Genomic DNA, 18067 nt, shown 5'->3' on the forward strand with positions numbered 1-18067 from the left:
TTATGGTTTTCACTTCACCAAATCTGAGTAGAAAACAGCCTAACATGCAGTGTCTTGAATAAAGTAGCTTATTACCATTGAAATTCCAGTGACAATAAAGTACACATAGCACACATAATAGACTCAAAATAACCTAGAAAGTCAGAAATAGAGGGATCACTTAATGCAGTGGTTCACAACCTTTTCAGTGATGTAACCCCTGTGAACATTTTTTTAATTCAAGTACCTCCAAATCAGAGCAAAGCATTTTTGGTTGAAAAAAAGAGATAAAGAAGTAAAATACAGCACCATGTCGTCAGTTTCTGATTTATTAAATTGTATAACAGTGCAAAAATATTGCTCATTCATAGTGGTCTTTCTTGAACTATATGGAAAAAAAGATATGAAAATAACTAAAAACTTGTTGAAAAATAAACAAGTGATTCAATTAAAAATAAAAATTTCTACACATAGAAGTAATCATAAACTTAAAGTGCCCTCCTTGGGGATTGTCATAGAGATCCATCTGGACTCATGAACTTAATTCTAAACATTTCTTCACAAAAAAAGAAATGTTTTTATGGAATATGTCCACAAAAAATCTAGCTGTCAACACTGAATATTGCATTGTTGCATTTCTTTTCACAGTTAATAAACTTAAATTCATATTTTGTTGAAGTATTATTCAATACATATATTTATAAAGGATTTTTGAATTGTTGCTATTTTTAGAATATTTAAAAAAAATCTCAGGTACCCCTTGGCATACCTTCAAGTACCCCCAGGGGTACGCGTACCCCCATTTGAGAACATCTGACTTAATAAATGTGATCACTCCTCTACAGGTACAGGGCACACACGATAAATTGTAAACATATAGAGACTGTAACACTATTTATATCAACAACTTCTATACGAAAGGTATCCTTAAACTAGAAGAGGCAGTTCCTTAGGGAATTGCGTGTGAATGCTTCAATGCTGAAGTTCAACTAGGGACGGCGTGGTGCATTTGGGAGAGTGGCCGTGCCAGCAACCTGAGGGTTCCAGGTTCAATCCCCACCTTCTACCAACCTCGTCACGTCCGTTGTGTCCAGGAATAAGATACTTCACCCTTGCTCCTGATGGGTCGGGGTTAGAGCCTTGCATGGCATCTCCCACCATCAGTGTGTGGGTGAGTGAGTGAGTGAATGTGGAAATAGTGTCAAAGCGTTTTGAGGACCGTATTTTTCGGATTATAAGTCACATTTTTTTCATGGTTTGCAACTTATACTCTGGAGCGACTTATGTGTGAAATTATTAACATTACTGTAAAATATAAAATAATATTATTTATCTCATTCATGTAAGAGACGAGGCATATATTAGCAATCGTCACACACACACACGTCAACCAATAAAAATTTGGTGTAAGCGACGTACCAATAGAGGAGGAATTGGTGCATTGTCATGGAATGATTCAACATTAGGGCGCCCCTCTAATACGACGGTTGGGGAGACACTGGTATTAGTTTATAATCAACAATTGGTATTAAAAGAGAAGTTAGTCTGTCTCTGGGGGAAATGCTTTTCTTTCTGTGTTATGCCTGTGACGCTCTAGTGTTCGTCTGGACTCCGATATACAGAGCAAGTGAAGAAAAGAAGCACTTTTGACGAGGGACAATGTAATTAATCCAAAAAACAAAGAAGTACGGCAGGGAAGTGCAGACAGAGCAAACATGCATGAAGTGCAAAGCAAAGGGACAGTACTGGCATAAGAAGTATTGTGATTGGCATCTAGGGACAGGTGTGTCCGAATTGTTAATCAGGGACAGGTAAGGGGATCCAGTGCTCAAAACGCAGGAATAGAGGCAAACAGGAAGTGAAATGAAAAAATACAAATTACTGTATAGGTGGGAGTCTTTGGCCACCTAACGATTCGATTGCGATTACGATTCAAGAGCTACGATTTGATTAAAAATCGATTATTGTTGCATTTTTAATCTGTTTTACATTTATTATCGTTTCACTGAATAAGCGTTTTTCACTTGCAACTTTAAAAAAAACTATTCATTATGCATAAGAAACAGTTAAATTAATTCCAGATTTTTGAAATTAATAAAGCTAAAAGTTAAAGTACCAATAATTGTCACATACACACTATGTGTGGCGAAATTATTCTCTGCATTTGACCCATCACCTTTGATCATCCCCTGTGAGGTGAGGGGAGCAGTGGGCAGCAGCGGTGACCACGCCTGGGAATCATTTTGGTGATTTAACCCCCACTTCCAACCTTTGATGCTGAGTGCCAAGCAGGGAGGTAATGGGTCCCATTTTTATAGTCTTTGGTATGACTCGGCCGGGGTTTGAACTCACAACCTACCGAACTCAGGGCGGACACTCTAACCCAGCGTTTCTCAAAGTGTGGGGCGGGCCCCTCTGGTGGGGAATAGAGACATGACAGGTGGGGCGCGAGGAACGGGAGGAAATTTCACTGAATTTTTTTTTTTTTACTATGCTTTCATTTTCTATACACACTGTAAATCACTTTGTGATTCTGTCTGTGAAATCTGTTCTATAAATAAATGTAAATTACTTATTTTTCCTCAAGTCTTTAAATTTCTAGGTAGGAGCGAACGTTTGACAGACATAGCAACAGTAACTAGTGGGGGCGGGGCTAAGCGGAACAATCGTTCACGCGGATGGGTAGCAGGCTAATGTGGGGATCACAATTACACAAAATGGATAAATTTGTGACTCGCACCTCAAAGGTCATCGAGCCAGAGTCAGCGCCTGCGGAGAAACAAAAATCTGACGGGCTTAATCAACCAAAAAACCAACAGAAAAGAAAATATGAAGGGTATCTTGCTCTTGGATTCACGGCAACTGTGGTGGGGGCAGAGGAGAGACCCCTGTGTGTTCTGTGTCTAAAACCGTTAGCAGCAGACAGCATGAGACCCAACAAATTAAAGAGACACCTCGAGACCGCACACCCCAATCACATCAATAAGCCACTTGATTTATTTCAAAGAAAACTGGCAGAGTAGTTATTTTATTTATTATTGAACTTGATGCAAGTTATACCACAGCTGCACAGTTATTTGATTTATTATTGAACTTGGTGTTATTTTATGTTATTGAGTTTGAATGTATACAACTTGAATGTTACTTGATGTTCAATAAATTTGAAAATGTTAAGCTTGGCATTAGCGTTCTGTTGGGGCGATGGGGGCAGGTGGGGCTTGAAAACTCCCTCTTGTCCAAAGTGGGGGATGACAAAAAAAGTTTGCGAACCACTGCTCTAACCACTGAGTAGTGAAAATGCTGTGCAAAACTGGAACATAAGTAAAGGAGCTGGTTGGATCTTTCGGTAAGGTAGCTTGCTGCAGTCAGCCAAATTTTAGAACTGTCAGCATTACTTTACTTACAATAAATAAATTGATTATCAATTATTGACGTTTACTAGTCGATTTTATAATTGTCCATGTCCGAATTGCGATGCTTCTGAAAATCGATTATTTCCCCGACCTCTACTAATTTATTTACTGTCATGTGAGATCTTGACTATACCATCTAAAATAATTACTAATATTTCATGAGTGTGTCAATGATGTGATTTGTTGTACTCTTTTTCAGTTGTGTTGGTGTGGATGAGGATGACGCCCCAGACATTGACATATACCATTGTCCAAACTGCGAGAAGATTCACGGCAAATCCACATGTATGTACAATATTTTCAAAATCTCCATTTGAAAATATCTATAAATTTTTTTACTTGACCCATTACTGTCTACTTACTTTGTTGCACTCATTTGTATCAATGTTAGTGATGATTGATTTGGGTTTTCTGTTTTCAATTTAGTGAAAAAGAAAAAGAATTGGAGTAAACACGACACTGGGCAAAGCACGGATATCCGTGCAGTTCAGAATGGCAGTCAAGTTTTCATCAAGGAGCTCAGGAGTAGAACATTTCCAAGGTGAGCAAATATTTTTCTGTTTTTACAGATTATTATTGAATGTGTAAATTATTTTATACCCAAGGGTGAGCGTGGCTAAGGTGGTGCGGTATTACTGACTATGAGCGCCTTGGTCTGACTATGGTCCCTTTAACATTTTTAAAATGCTTTAATGTCGAGTTGGCTTTTCCTTTTTTATCGACAATTTCTTCGCTCTCTGCAGCACTCATTTTTAGTTTCTCTTCTCCCTTCATGCGAAGGATCAACAAGATGGCGCAACCAAACTGTTTATATTAAACAATGATGGGAGTATTTGGCAAGCACCGTTTTGTCCTACTAATTTTAGCGATCCCAGTTTGTCAACATGTACAAATTTCTCTGATGCTGCCACAGTATGACGTGTTTTATGCCACTCCATCTTTGTCTCATTTTGTCCACCAAACATTTTATGCTGTGCGTTAATGCACAAAGTTGAGCTTTGTTGATTTTATTGATTAGTTGGAGTGCTTATCAGGCATATTTGGTCAATCCATGACTGCAAGCTAATCGATGCTAACATGCTATTTAGGCTGGCTGTATGTACATATTGCATCGTTATGCCTCGTTTGTTAGTATATTTGAGCTCATTTAATTTAATTTACTTATGTACTCTGTGTATTTAATTTATACTTGCATGTCTCATGACTTATTGTCTGTATATAATATTGGCTGCATTTCTGAGAGTTGTTTGTGTGCCATGTTGTTCCAGACCACAGCAAATGTTACCCAGCTTGCAAAGTTTTTGATAAATCCATTAGAAGAAGACAGCCTGCCATTTCCTTAAACTTGGACACACACATCTACTATACCTTTGACCATTCTGAGCCAGTAATTTCCAGGAGTTATCTTATCCTGTGAGAAGCCTCCATTTTACTAATGATGTCCAATGTTGCAAAATATGTAAAATAAAAATTTAAATACAACATTTCTGTCATGAAGATTTGCGTGACCTTTTGATAGTAGGCTAATATGGACACTTACATCATGTGATGCCTTCACTATAACACTTACAGTATATAAGGCTTTTAATTTGTTGGTGTTTTTTTTGTATTTTTGGTCTAATATGGCTTTTTCAACATTTTGGGTTGCCGACCTCTGGTCTAATTCGACATACATTGATATTGTTTTATTGCCAGCCTTAATTTATATACATAGTTTTAGATGGACAAATGTACTAAACTCACATTTACAACATAAATACCCAAGACGAGACCTCACAAGATTAAACCGTCACAATATTTCTCGTTTTAATAACAATATGTTTGGCAGGCAGAACACAGAATATTTAGTCTACAGTACAGTTCTTTTGTGAGGTACTCTCCCGTCCAAAGGCAAAACCCAGCAACTAAATTTTGGTCAAAACATAGCTGATAATAATTTTGGAGTTCCTAAGTGATCTGCTTCACATTAGTCTATGCGATATTGTAATTTGTTCCGTAAGTAAGCTGTTACGCGCATGGCAGGACCTAGCAACTACCACATAACTGCGTAGATACAGCAGAAAAACCTAGTATCTCAAGGGACCAATCGGAGCTTCTTTGTCAGTCGCCTTATTGTCTTTAATGAGACATTTGCACGAATGGGGGCCAACGGTCAACCTGATTATCTGATTTTATGGCACGAGGGGATATTTGGAAGATTGGCCCAGGACGTTGCAAGCACCTTCATTAAATGTATTGTTCTTGATTCTTCCCCTTGCATACTCTTTTGGGCAGATAACTGTGGAGGTCAAAATAAAAACTGGACGCTGTACACGGTTCTTGCCCAATGTGCAAACGCAGAATGGGGCCCACCCGAGATTGTGATAAAATATCTGGAGAAAGGGCACACGTTCATGAAAGCAGATTCAATCCATGGCTCAATCGGCAAGAAAATGAAAGCTCAAGAAAACATCTATACGTTTGATTACTTTGAAGATCTTTGTAAGACAGCATCAAGATAGAGTGGTTTTCCTTTGTTTTCTCAAAATCAGCTAGAAGTGAGTTACTAGGTTTTGCCTTTGGACGGGAGTACTGTTGGTAGTACACAGTTTTTCTCCACTAGAGGTTGCTGTTGAATGACTTTTTGATTCGCTGCGCTTGACTTCAGAAACTTGTTTTGCAGTTAATAACATAAATGTTGCACCAATGCACATTCATCAGGAGGTTCTGATTGCTTCTGTGTCATTTACAGTGCGGATGACATTGTGGTGAAACTCAGCGGCAGTCAGCTGACGCTGGACTACCTCGAGGAGAACGGCTTTGAGGAGCCGGTCCTGGTTCAGAAGAAAGATGGTCTGGGCATGTCAATGCCTCCCCCCACCTTCTACATCAGTGATGTAGAAAATTATGTTGGTAGGAAACCATCTGCTATTATACAAATGTTGTTGCTCTACCTAAACATTCATATGAACTTGATTTGGACTGCTGTTTAAGTAATGTACTTCGGTCAAGTGTACTGATGTGTAAGGACCAATGTTCCTTCTAATTGTTCACGTGTGTGAGCAAACACAAAAACTCCCTGAGCGTTCACTGGAGCACATGTGAGCCACATCAGACATGGAACACCACATACCTGTCCCAAAGCGGAATTGATAACAAGTTAAATGTTTTATTTCAATAATCAAATGACAGCAGTAATTTTCATGACATTTTCTTCTAATATAAGTGATTTGGCCCACTTAAATGAATACAACAAATACAATCTTGTTTTTCATGAGCTGTGTGCTATAGTGTTTTATGTAGAGATGTCCGATAATGGCTTTCTTGCCGATATCCGATATTCCATATTGTACAACTCTTAAATACCGATTCCGATATCAATCGATACCGATATATACAGTAGTGGAATTAACACGCTATTATGCCTAATTTTGTTATCATGCCTAGCTGGATGCATTAAACAATGTAACAAGGTTTTCCAAAATAAATTAACTCAAGGTATGGAAAAAAATGCCATCACGGCACTGCCATATTTATTATTGAAGTCACAAAGTGCATTTTTTTTTTAACATGCCTCAAAACAGCAGCTTGGAATTTGGTATATGCTCTCCCTGAGAGAGCATGAGGAGGTTGATGTGGGCAGGGTTGGGGGGGGGGGGGGGTGTATATTGTAGCGTCCCGGAAGCGTTAGTGCTGCAAGGGGTTCTGGTTATTGGTTCTGTTGTGTTCATGTTGTGTTACGGTGCGGATGTTCTCCCGAAATGTGTTTATTTTATTTATAGTCCAGATGGGATTTGATTTTGTGCGCAGCATAGATTTGCTGTATGCAGAGGGCGTGTGAGCAATGCGCAATTGCGCAGGCGCACACCTTAAAGGGAACGTTGGTATGGACCACTTGGTCTGTCATTTTATGTTCTCTCGATTTATGTTCATTCATTTATTTACCTATTCCTTTATGTTCTCTTAATCTTTAAGATAATTTCCAACATAATAATTATACTGATAGCGATCTTTAATATCTGATTGGAGTCTGGACCATCCCTAATTTATACTTTGTTTACTGTACAACACTGGTCCCAATGCTATGTTGGGAAACATGTACATTTATTTGATTGTTCTCCGTTTTGTTTTTTTTGTGAATAATTGCATTCTCTTTGTTTCATTTCTAACATCCCAGGCCCCGATGTTGGCGTCGATGTTGTTGACGTCACAAAACAAACTGATAGCAAGATGAAGCTGAAGGAGTTTGTTGATTATTACTACAGCACAAACAGAAAAAAAGTATTGAACGTCATCAATTTGGAGTTCTCTGACTCGAGGTACACGCACACCTTAATGCACAGGTGTCAAACTCAAAGTCCAGGGGCCAGATTTGGCCCGCCACTTCCTTTTATTTGGCCCCCGAAAGCCTGGAAATAGTATGTATCAATAAAGTACTGTAACTGTTCTTACTAAATGTAAGAGATCGGTAGGTTGTGATTTCAAACTCCGGCCGAGTCATACCAAAGACTATAAATGGGACCCATTACCTCCCTGCTTGGCCCTCAGCATCAAGGGTTGGAATTGGGGGTTAAATCATCAAAAATGATCCCTGAGCACGGCCACCGCTGCTGCCCACTGCTCCCCTCACCGCCCAGGGGGTGATCAAGGGTGATGTGTGACAATCATTGGTACTTTAACTTTAACTTTAATCCTTCTTTGTATTTTGGGAGGGGAAAAAAATGTACTTCATGTAATCGCAAATGTTGTAAACTTAAATATTGTCTAATTATGCTAAATTAATATCATCAAACATTCAAACCATTTTTTTAAATTTAAATACATTTACTAATAATAATGATTTCAAAGCAAGTTATCCATCAATTTGTACAATGTAAAAGTCAAAGATTTCCTGGTAAAATTGAAATTTACTGTGGTTTTTACAGCATTTTTCTATAAATAAAACAAAACAATAGTTTTTTTTTTACCGTAATAAGCTGCGGTGCTGTTTGGCATTTACAGTAATATGCCGAAAAATCTACAGGTGTTAATTTGAGGTATAAAAAAAAACATAACTAACTGGCAGCCAAAATGGTATTGTAAAATTGCAGTTGTTTTTATTTACAGTAAAAAAACTAATGTAACTTTTACAATGAAATTATGGCAACTGAGCTGCCTTTTTTCTTTACCATAAAAACAGCATTACTGCTTTTCCATTTACAGTAATATACATTACATTTTGAGGTGACATTTTTACAACTTACCATATTTTTTTTTGCGTTTTAGTTTTTTTTAAATTTACTAATAAAATGCATTAAAAAAAATTTTAATGAGCATATTTACTGTTAGAAGCGGCCCCTGTGGCCAAACATAATTGTGGTGTGGCCCTCAGGGAAAACGACTTTGACACCTCTGCCTAATTGCAACATTTTACTGTTTGACTTGCTGTCGTCCATATTTGACCCTTTTTCTCTGCAACAGGATGAACAGTATTGTGGAGAGTCCTCAAATCGTGCGGAGGTTGTCTTGGGCAGAAAACTACTGGCCTGACGACGCTTTGCTTGGGAAGCCAAAAGTCACGAAATACTGCCTGATCTGCGTGAAAGACAGCTACACAGACTTCCACATTGAGTGCGGCGGTGCCTCGGTCTGGTATCACGTATTAAAGGTACAGTATAGTCCAGGGGTGGGCAATTATTTGTCCAAGGAAATACATCATTTTATTTTATAATTTTTTTTAACTTTTTTGCCCAAGTTTGTAAACACTACCAAAAACAACAAAAGATTTTGTGACAATAAAACAACAGATCTAATTATTGTAGTATCCACCATATACGGTTGTTATACCTGGTGTTATTAGAGATCTCCGATAATGGCTTTTTGCCGATATCCGATATTGTCCAACTCTTAATTACAGATTCTGATTCAAACCGATACCGATATATACAGTCATGGAATTTACACATTATTTATTGTGCCTAATTTTGTTGTGATGCCCAGCTGGATGCATTAAACCATGTAACAAGGTTTTCCAAAATAAATCAACTCAAGATATGGAATGGCCATATTTATTATCGAAGTCACAAAGTGCATTATTTTTTTTAACAGCTTGGAATTTGGGACATGCTCTCCCTGAGAGAGCGTGAGGAGGTCGAGGTGGGCGGGGTTGGGGGGGTTGTATATTGTTACGTCCTGGAAGAGTTAGTGCTGCAAGGGGTTCTGGGTATTTGTTCTGTTGTGTTACGGTGCGGATGTTCTCCCGAAATGTGTTTGTCATTCTTGTTTGGTGTGGGTTCACATTGTGGCGCATATTTGTAACAGTGTTAAAGTTGTTTATACGGCCACCCTCAGTGTGACCTGTTTGGCTGTTGACCAAGTATGCCTTGCAATCACCTGTGTGTGTGAAAAGCCGTAGATATTATGTGATTGGGCTGGCGCGCAAAGGCAGTGCCTTTAAGGTTTATTGGCGCTCTGTACTTCTCCCTATGTCTGTGCACACAGCGGCATTTTAAAAAGTCATAAATGTTACCTTTTGAAACCGATAATTTCCGATATCACATTTTAAAGCATTTATCGGCTGACAATATCGGCAGTCCGATATTTTGGGACATCTCTAGTTGTTATGGTCGATATATGTTTATCGTACCACCCACCTTTGTTAACCTTGAAGAACTCTACCTTATCCTTAGCAGCTGTTATGGCTTACTTAATCCTCCTATGGTGCTTGAAACTTGCACTATCATTGTTAGTGGTTTTTGGCACGGTAATCGCTAGCTAACAACAAACACACTAATCGCTAGCTTGCATCTGGCGAGATAATTACTAACTAACAACTAATACGCTTATTGCAAACTAGAAACTGGCGCGCTATTTGCCGGCTGACAGCTAGCCCCTTTATCATTAGCTGGGAACTGACGCGCTAATCGCGAGTTGGCAACTTACACGCTAATTGCTAGCTGACAAGTAGGGCACTAATCGCTACCTTGCTACTAGCACGCTAATCGTTGCTGACATCTAGTACCATAATTGCTATCTGGCTACTAGCAACCAAATCGCTACCTTACAACGAGCGAATTAATCGTTAGCTGGCAATTAGATTACTAATTGCTGGCTATCTTAAATACTAACATCTATACATCCATCCATCCATTATCTACCGCCTATTCCCTTTCGGGGTTGCGGGAGGCGCTGGCGCCTAACTCACAATAATATAATTATTCAAATTATTACAGTGAGTTGGGTGAAAGTGCCACTTTCATTTCTAACTTACACTGCAATGTATTGGATGACTGTTAATGGGTATTTACAAACATTTGTGGCAAAATACTATTATGAAAATAGGGACAGGCGGTAGAAAATGGATTGATAGAAAAATTTCATGATCCCCCCCTGCAGTACCTCGGCGACCCACTGTGGTTTTAAAAAAACAACAAAGACCATGGTGGAAATGCTCCTTGGATACATGGAATTCATGATGTCAACCTGTAACTTGACATAATAAATGCTTAGCAGTCTATCAAAAACTCTGCATTCTGAACAATCGATTAAATCCATCCATCCATTTTTTGAAGCTTATATTGACTTTTCTGAACACAACACAGAGCAAAGGTAAAGGAGATTTACTTACGTGAGCTGCAGACGTAAATGGCATACCTAAATACACGCAAAACTACACCTTCAAAATAAAAGCTTTTCTTTTTAGCATTTGTGTCAACAAATCATTTACTTGAAATTTATTTTTCAATTTGGATTAAGTTTACGTGCTTTGCCCATGTCTGGTCTAGTGCAGGGTTAGGCTTGTTACTACGCGATCGGTACCGGAAGAAATGATCGGTCCACGCATGCGCGAAGACCGAAAAACGGAAAGTTTGCGAGTGGAGTGTTCGTAAATCGAGGTTCGACTGTATTTTAACTTTTATTACAACAGAAAACAAACAGAAGTGTTGTGCTAAAACATTACCAAGGACAGTATACACCCTGGTTTCTGCCTGTTCGACCTGCTACCATCGGGCAGGCGCTACCGGTGCATCAGAGCCAGAACAAACAGGCTCAGAGACAGCTTCTTTCCCCGAGCTGTCACCATCTTGAACTCTAACTTATAATAAATAATTCACTCCTATACAATATCCTACCATAATACCCTACTGTGCAATATTACCCTTAAAGGCCTACTGAAATGAGATTGTCAGGCTTGGACTTGGATTGTTTGTGCTCCTTCGACGCAGAGGGAATATGGGACGAACCAGGCGTGAATTCAGGTACATAGTTTTAATTTTATTAATACTCAAAATACAAAAAAAAGGCAAACCAAGGACGCGCTCTGTGGCGGATAAAAATTTATATTATAACTTAGAACAAAAACAGCACAATGGCAATATTATCTACAAACAAACAAAAGATACTATCAAAGACATAAATACAAACAAAAACTTACTTGGCGTGGATGAATCAAAAAGCATGGCATGAAGTATGTAAGGCAATGAAAGTTAGAACGGCATGGGTAATGAAAGTTGATGTTCCCAGACTGATGGACAGAAAGAAATTGACTTAAATAGTGGCTGTGAATAATTAGGAACAGGTGCGGGACTGAGGGCATGGGCGTGACTAGGAGGGCAAGGTGAAAAGCAATGAGTTGTCATGGTAACAAAACAAACCAGGAAATGAAAAAACGGAACAAGAGTCCAGAAAACAAAACAAAACATGATCAAACATAAAACCAGATTTACAGACGTGACAGAGATTTTCTTATTTAAACAGGGATATCAGGTCCATTCTATGTGTCATACTTGATCATTTCGCGATATTGCCATATTTTTGCTGAAAGGATTTAGTAGAGAACATCCACAATAAAGTTAGCAACTTTCGGTGCTAAGAGAAAAGCTCTGCCTCTGCCTCCTCACATATTCACATTAATTTTAATGGGAGCCTCCAACAAAAAGTGCTATTCAGACCGAGAAAACGACAATTCCCCCATTAATTTGAGCGAGGATGAAAGATTCGTGTTTGAGGATATTGATAGCGACGGACAAGAAAAGAAAAAGAAACAAGTTAAAAAAAAAACGCGATTGCATTGGGACGGATTCCGATGTTTTTAGACACATTTACTAGGATAATTCTGGGAAATCCCTTATCTTTCTATTGTGTTGCTAGTGTTTTAATGAGTTTAACAGTACCTGATAGTCGGAGGGGTGTCTCCGCGGGTGTCTTGACGCCAATGTCTCAGGGGAGTCGACGGCAGCTATGGACGGCACAAGCTCAGCTTTTCTCCGGTAAGAAGCGACTTTTTAACCACAATTTTCTCACCAAAACCTGCTGTTGACATTCGGTCGGGATCCATGTTCGCTTGACCGCGCTCTGATCCATAGTAAAGTTTCACCTCCAGGAATTTTAAACAAGGAATCACTGTGTGTTTGTGTGGCTAAAGGTTAAAGCTTCCCAACTCCATCTTTCTACTGTGACTTCTCCAAAATTAATTGAACAAATTGCAAAAGATTTAGCAACACAGATCTCCATAATACTCTGTAATTATGCGGTTAAAGCAGACGACTTTTAGCTCTGTGTGTGCGCAGCGCTCATACTTCCTAAAAACCTGTGACGTCTTGCGTACACGTCATCATTGCACGACATTTTCAAGACGAAACTCCCGGGAAATTTAAAATTGCAATTTAGTGAACTAAAAAGGCCGTATTGGCATGTGTTGCAATGATAATATTTTAGCATTGATATACAAACTATCAGACTGCGTGGTGGGTAGTAGTGGGTTTCAGTAGGCCTTTAAAGTGCAATACATCCGACACTGTTATCACTCCGGTACTCTTGTCTTGTTCTGTATATTGTACAGTATTTTGTATATTGTACAGGATTGCTTAATAATTTTATTGGATAGTAGTCTATGTATTTCAATTCTTAGTTTTATGTTTATTACTTCTTGAGTTATTTATTTTTATCCCATATTTGTTCCCGCTACCGCACCTTAAGTTGGAGTCCTTTATCTCGTTATATACGAATATAATGACAATAAAGTCCATTCAATTCGATTTTATTCTATTCTATTCTATTCTACTATATGGAATGATCCCAACAATGCATGCCATGTATTTCCAGGGGGAGAAGATCTTCTTTCTCATCAAGCCCACTTCTGCCAACCTGTCGCTTTTCGAGCGCTGGAGGTCGTCGTCCAGTCACGGTGAAATGTTTTTTGCCGACCAGGTGGACAAGTGTTACAAATGCCCTCTCAAGCAAGGACAGACGTTGCTCATTCCCTCAGGTGAGAACGGCCAAACTGCAGTTCAAGTCTGGGCACACTTCCTCCGCCGTCTCAGTGACAGTGTGTGTACTGTTACTCAAATACAACAAGCCTGGGCAATTATTTTGACTCGGAGGGCCAAATTTAGAGGAAAAAACTGTGTCTGGGAGCCGGTATATCTATTTTTAGGAACACTAATACAATACTTCACAATAATGTCTGATTGAATGCTGAAAACGTTATGACAGACCGCCTTGAAAAAGAAATGGAAAAAAAAAAAATTCTACTAAATGAGACACCCAGAATGTACATGAAAATTAAGAATGTGGGATTTACAATATTAACTATTAACGCTAAAACACTGAATATTTACATATGAACGTCACCCCCCCTCTCGATCGACATATTATACAATCAATCGAAACGCAACAAAAATGCAACAAACACAGTCAAATATAAACGTGAAGGGTAAAAAACCCACCACCTACAATCTGATATATCTGATATATCAATAAGCTTTAGAACTTTGTTGTAAAAATGTCCTTCCGCGTCTGTCCCTTACACCCGCATTTCAGGGTGACACTCTGGAAACACTTTGTGGAAATGCTCTCCACCCACACCGCTTGGTGCCTCGTCTGAGCTGCTGTGATTTAGATTACCACAGTAACTAATTAGATTACCATAGTAACTAATTAGATTATCATAGTAACTAGTATATCATGCAAAAGGGCAGATTCCAACCATTGAAATTCTTTGTATGGTTCAAGACTATCGGTCATTTAAAAATATCACTGCACATCATAATAACAGCTACAGTTTCCATCTTAAGGATATAAAAAAAATGATTTGGGAATGTCCGGGGGGCCAGATTGAAAAGCTTAACGCATGCGGATTTGCACAGGTTTAAAATACAGTATGTATGTAATAATTGATTATATATTAAACATGTTGAAATATGTTACCATAGATATTGTTTTGAATCAGTAAAAGAACAGTAATGTGAGTCATTTGTTCAAACAACACAGCTGTTTGCTGGACCATGCCACTCATATATGAGAAAATGCAATATGTTCTATACATGCCAAACATGGATAGAACATATTGTTAACATAGTTCACCTTCAGGGCATAAATACAACCAGGACTAAAATAATCTGGTTTAACTAAATCCACACTAATCTAATTGCTTACTGAGATGTCACTTAAAAGTGCAACTGCACATTTTAATGGAATGTTTTTTACTATTCACAATCGTTATGTACGACGAGCACACATTTTTCTTTTTTTGTGCATTCGACAAAACCCAAAACCAGTCAAGTTGGCACGTTGTGTAAATCGTAAATAAAAACAGAATACAATGATTTGCAAATCTTTTTCAACTTTTCCACTTTGCATCTGTCCACCATAGATGAGATTAGGCCCAGCGGAGCCTGCGGCGTTTCTGGGTGTTGTTGATAAATGGCTTTCGCTTTGCATAGTACAGTTTTAACTTGCATTTATAGATGTAGCGACCAACTGTAGTTACTGACGTTGGTTTTCCGAAGTGTTCCTGAGCCAATGTAGTGATATTCTTTACACACTGATGTCGCTTTTTGATGCAATACCGCCTGAGGGATCGAAGGTCACCTTTTAATAATATTACGGACCGTAGATGGTGATATCCCTAAATTCCTTGCAATAACTCCTTCTTAAACTGTTGGACAATTTGCTCAGGCATTTGTTCACAAAGTGGTGACACCCACCCCATCCTTGTTTGTTAATGACCGAGCTTTTAATGGAAGCTGCTTTTATACCCAATCATGACACCCACCTGTTCCCAACTAGCCTGTTCACCTGTGGGATGTTCCAAATAAGGGTTTTTGATGAGCATTCCTCAACCTTTTCAGTCTTTTTTGCCACTTGTGCCAGCTTTTTTCAAACATGTTGCAGGCATCAAATTCCAAATGAGCAAATATTTGCAAAAAATAACAAAGTTTACCAGAACGTTAAATATCTTGTCTTTGCAGTCTATTCAATTGAATATATAAGTTGAAAAGGATTTGCAAATCATTGTATTCTGTTTTTATTTACCATTTACACAACGTGTCAACTTCACTGGTTTTGGGTTGTGTAATTCAGAAATAAACAGTAGCAAGATAGAGCTAACAATAAAGGTAATGGGATTTGCTCTATTCCGCCTATAAAGTACTCTAAAAACCTCCAAAAAACCTCGATCAAGGTTTTATTAACACGCTGTGAGTATATATGTAATGTAGTAACAGGCGCATCTATAATAACTTGTAATATTTACATATTTTGCAGATTTTAAGCATATGGTGGAAAATGTATTTCACAGACATCAATATGTTCGCTATTTCCTTTAACCACAACAAATACTACTAATCATTGCAGACTTTGTGAGAGACAACATAGACTACTTTGGGACAAATGATGATCCAGAACCTCATAATTTTTATCCAGAATTTAAGGAGGATTATCTACAAGTTTAAGAAGATGAGTAATAAGCAGTTCCAACACTAAGCATCATGCAACAGTATTGCTAAGTGCTAAAGAAGATATACAAACTACGGACATAATAAAACAATCACTTACTGTACATTGTCTGCTCTTACTGGGATTTCGCCTGATGGGATGTTTACATCTTCCTGTTCAGATGAAAAATAATCATAATCCTCACGCAGGTTTAAAAAAAAAAAGGTGGCGCAAACGAGCTACTAGGGCTGGCATGGCGTAGTGGGTAGAGCGGCCGTGCCAGAAACCTGAGTGTTGCAGGTTCGCTCTCCGCCTCTTGACATCCAAATCGCTGCCGTTGTGTCCTTGGGCAGGACACTTTACCCTTGCCCCCGGTGCCGCTCACACTGGTGAATGAATGATGAATGAATGATAGGTGGTGGTCGGAGGGGCCGTAGGTACAAACTGGCAGCCTCGCTTCCGGCAGTCTACCAAAGGGCAGCTGTGGCTACAAATGTAGCTTACCACCACCAGGTGTGAATGAATGATGGGTTGCCACTTCTCTGTGAGCGCTTTGAGTATCTAGTAATAGAAAAGCGCTATGTAAAATCTAATCCATTATTATTATTATTATTACATAAAATCTAATCCATTATTATTATTATTATTATTATTATTATTATTATTACTTTTCATGTATTTCTCGCCATCTCCGGGTTTAAGGCCAATGTCAAAGTTGTCCAGCATCTTTGTTTTTAAAGGGAAATCCTCGGCCCAATAGAAACTCCCATTTAGCTTCATTGTTAGCAACCACGTACATGACATATATTACAAATTAGAATGCACAAAAAAGACAGGCATATATTGCTTTGCCTTACTTAAGGACTGTGAATGATTGGCGAAATTCCCTAAAAAAGTGCAGTTCCCTTTTAACTTCGGTTTAAGTAAGTCCAGACTACAGAGTCTCAGACGAAGTTAATCAACAACAAATAAGATCATGTCTTTGAAGCCAACTTATATTAAGGATGTACACATGGTGCAAAGGTTTAGGGCAGTGGTGTCCAAACTACGGCTCGCTGGCCAAATGCGGCCTGCCATTGTCTTTAATTTGGCTCGCAAGACGGCACAAGTTCAATAAATAATCTGACCGGACTGTTCATTCAAATCATATATAAATATTTTGTCGAATGATTGCTGTCATTTTGCCACCCATCAGGTGGCAAATAAAAGTAACTCTGCCTTTAATTGTACTTTCAAGCCATCAAATAACAGCATTTACTAATCTCACCCAGTCCAAACAATCCTCCCTAGTCATGATGTAGTAATAAAAAAATCAATCAGTGTAAAAATTCAAGAAACATGGTCACACCTAACACAACCTGCCCCTTGAACTTTGGCTATTATTAAAAAAACATCAAATTAACATAAAAACAACAAAATGACATTTAAATCCGTTATAAGGAATAATGGGAAAAATGCAAAACACTCTCTTCTAACTTATTCATGTTTGGCGAATTTTAGCTGCTTGATATTTCTGATTGAATAAAAAAACTTAAAGAGGTTATCACGAAAGTCAACAAGGTAGGAGTTGAACGTTTACATGCTCTTAATAACCAATTAGTTATTAATTGTATATCCATTATACTATTATAATAATATGTACTAGTGATTTTTGTTTAAGCCTAGTGCGGTGCACCAGTCAAAAGGTTTTGGACAACCCTCGTTTAGAGTGTACTTAAAACCTGAAATTTAATTTTTCAGCTCACATTTTAGCAGTGTGTACTGTATGTGTGTGGGAGTGAAGTTAATTTAGGATGGAGACAAAAAAAATCATAAATAGTTTGAAAAACCTAAGTGTAAGCAAGACGTAACTTTTAAATCAAATGAATTCAAAGTATCCCATGAATGAAGATAAATATGATTCAACTACAGAAACTAAAACAGGAAATGCATCGAAGGAAATTTTGAATCAGTACAGCTCATGTGGCCGAGTCGTTAACACGTTGGCTGCACAGTCAGGA

The 18067-nt window shown here is 38.4% G+C and overlaps 1 protein-coding gene across 2 annotated transcripts in view; it reads left to right on the plus strand.

Annotated features, from left to right (window-relative positions):
- Positions 1-18067, plus strand: part of phf2 (PHD finger protein 2) — a 102551-nt gene that overhangs the window by 34539 nt on the left and 49945 nt on the right. For both annotated transcript variants that reach the window (XM_061887665.1, XM_061887658.1), the window contains exons 2-7: positions 3592-3677; positions 3819-3933; positions 6124-6284; positions 7549-7690; positions 8832-9018; positions 13455-13617. In XM_061887665.1, coding sequence (XP_061743649.1) covers positions 3592-3677; positions 3819-3933; positions 6124-6284; positions 7549-7690; positions 8832-9018; positions 13455-13617 — 854 coding nt within the window. The remainder of the gene's footprint in view (positions 1-3591; positions 3678-3818; positions 3934-6123; positions 6285-7548; positions 7691-8831; positions 9019-13454; positions 13618-18067) is intronic.

This window comes from Nerophis ophidion, linkage group LG02 (assembly GCF_033978795.1).
Source record: "Nerophis ophidion isolate RoL-2023_Sa linkage group LG02, RoL_Noph_v1.0, whole genome shotgun sequence".
Classification (NCBI taxonomy): domain Eukaryota; kingdom Metazoa; phylum Chordata; class Actinopteri; order Syngnathiformes; family Syngnathidae; genus Nerophis; species Nerophis ophidion.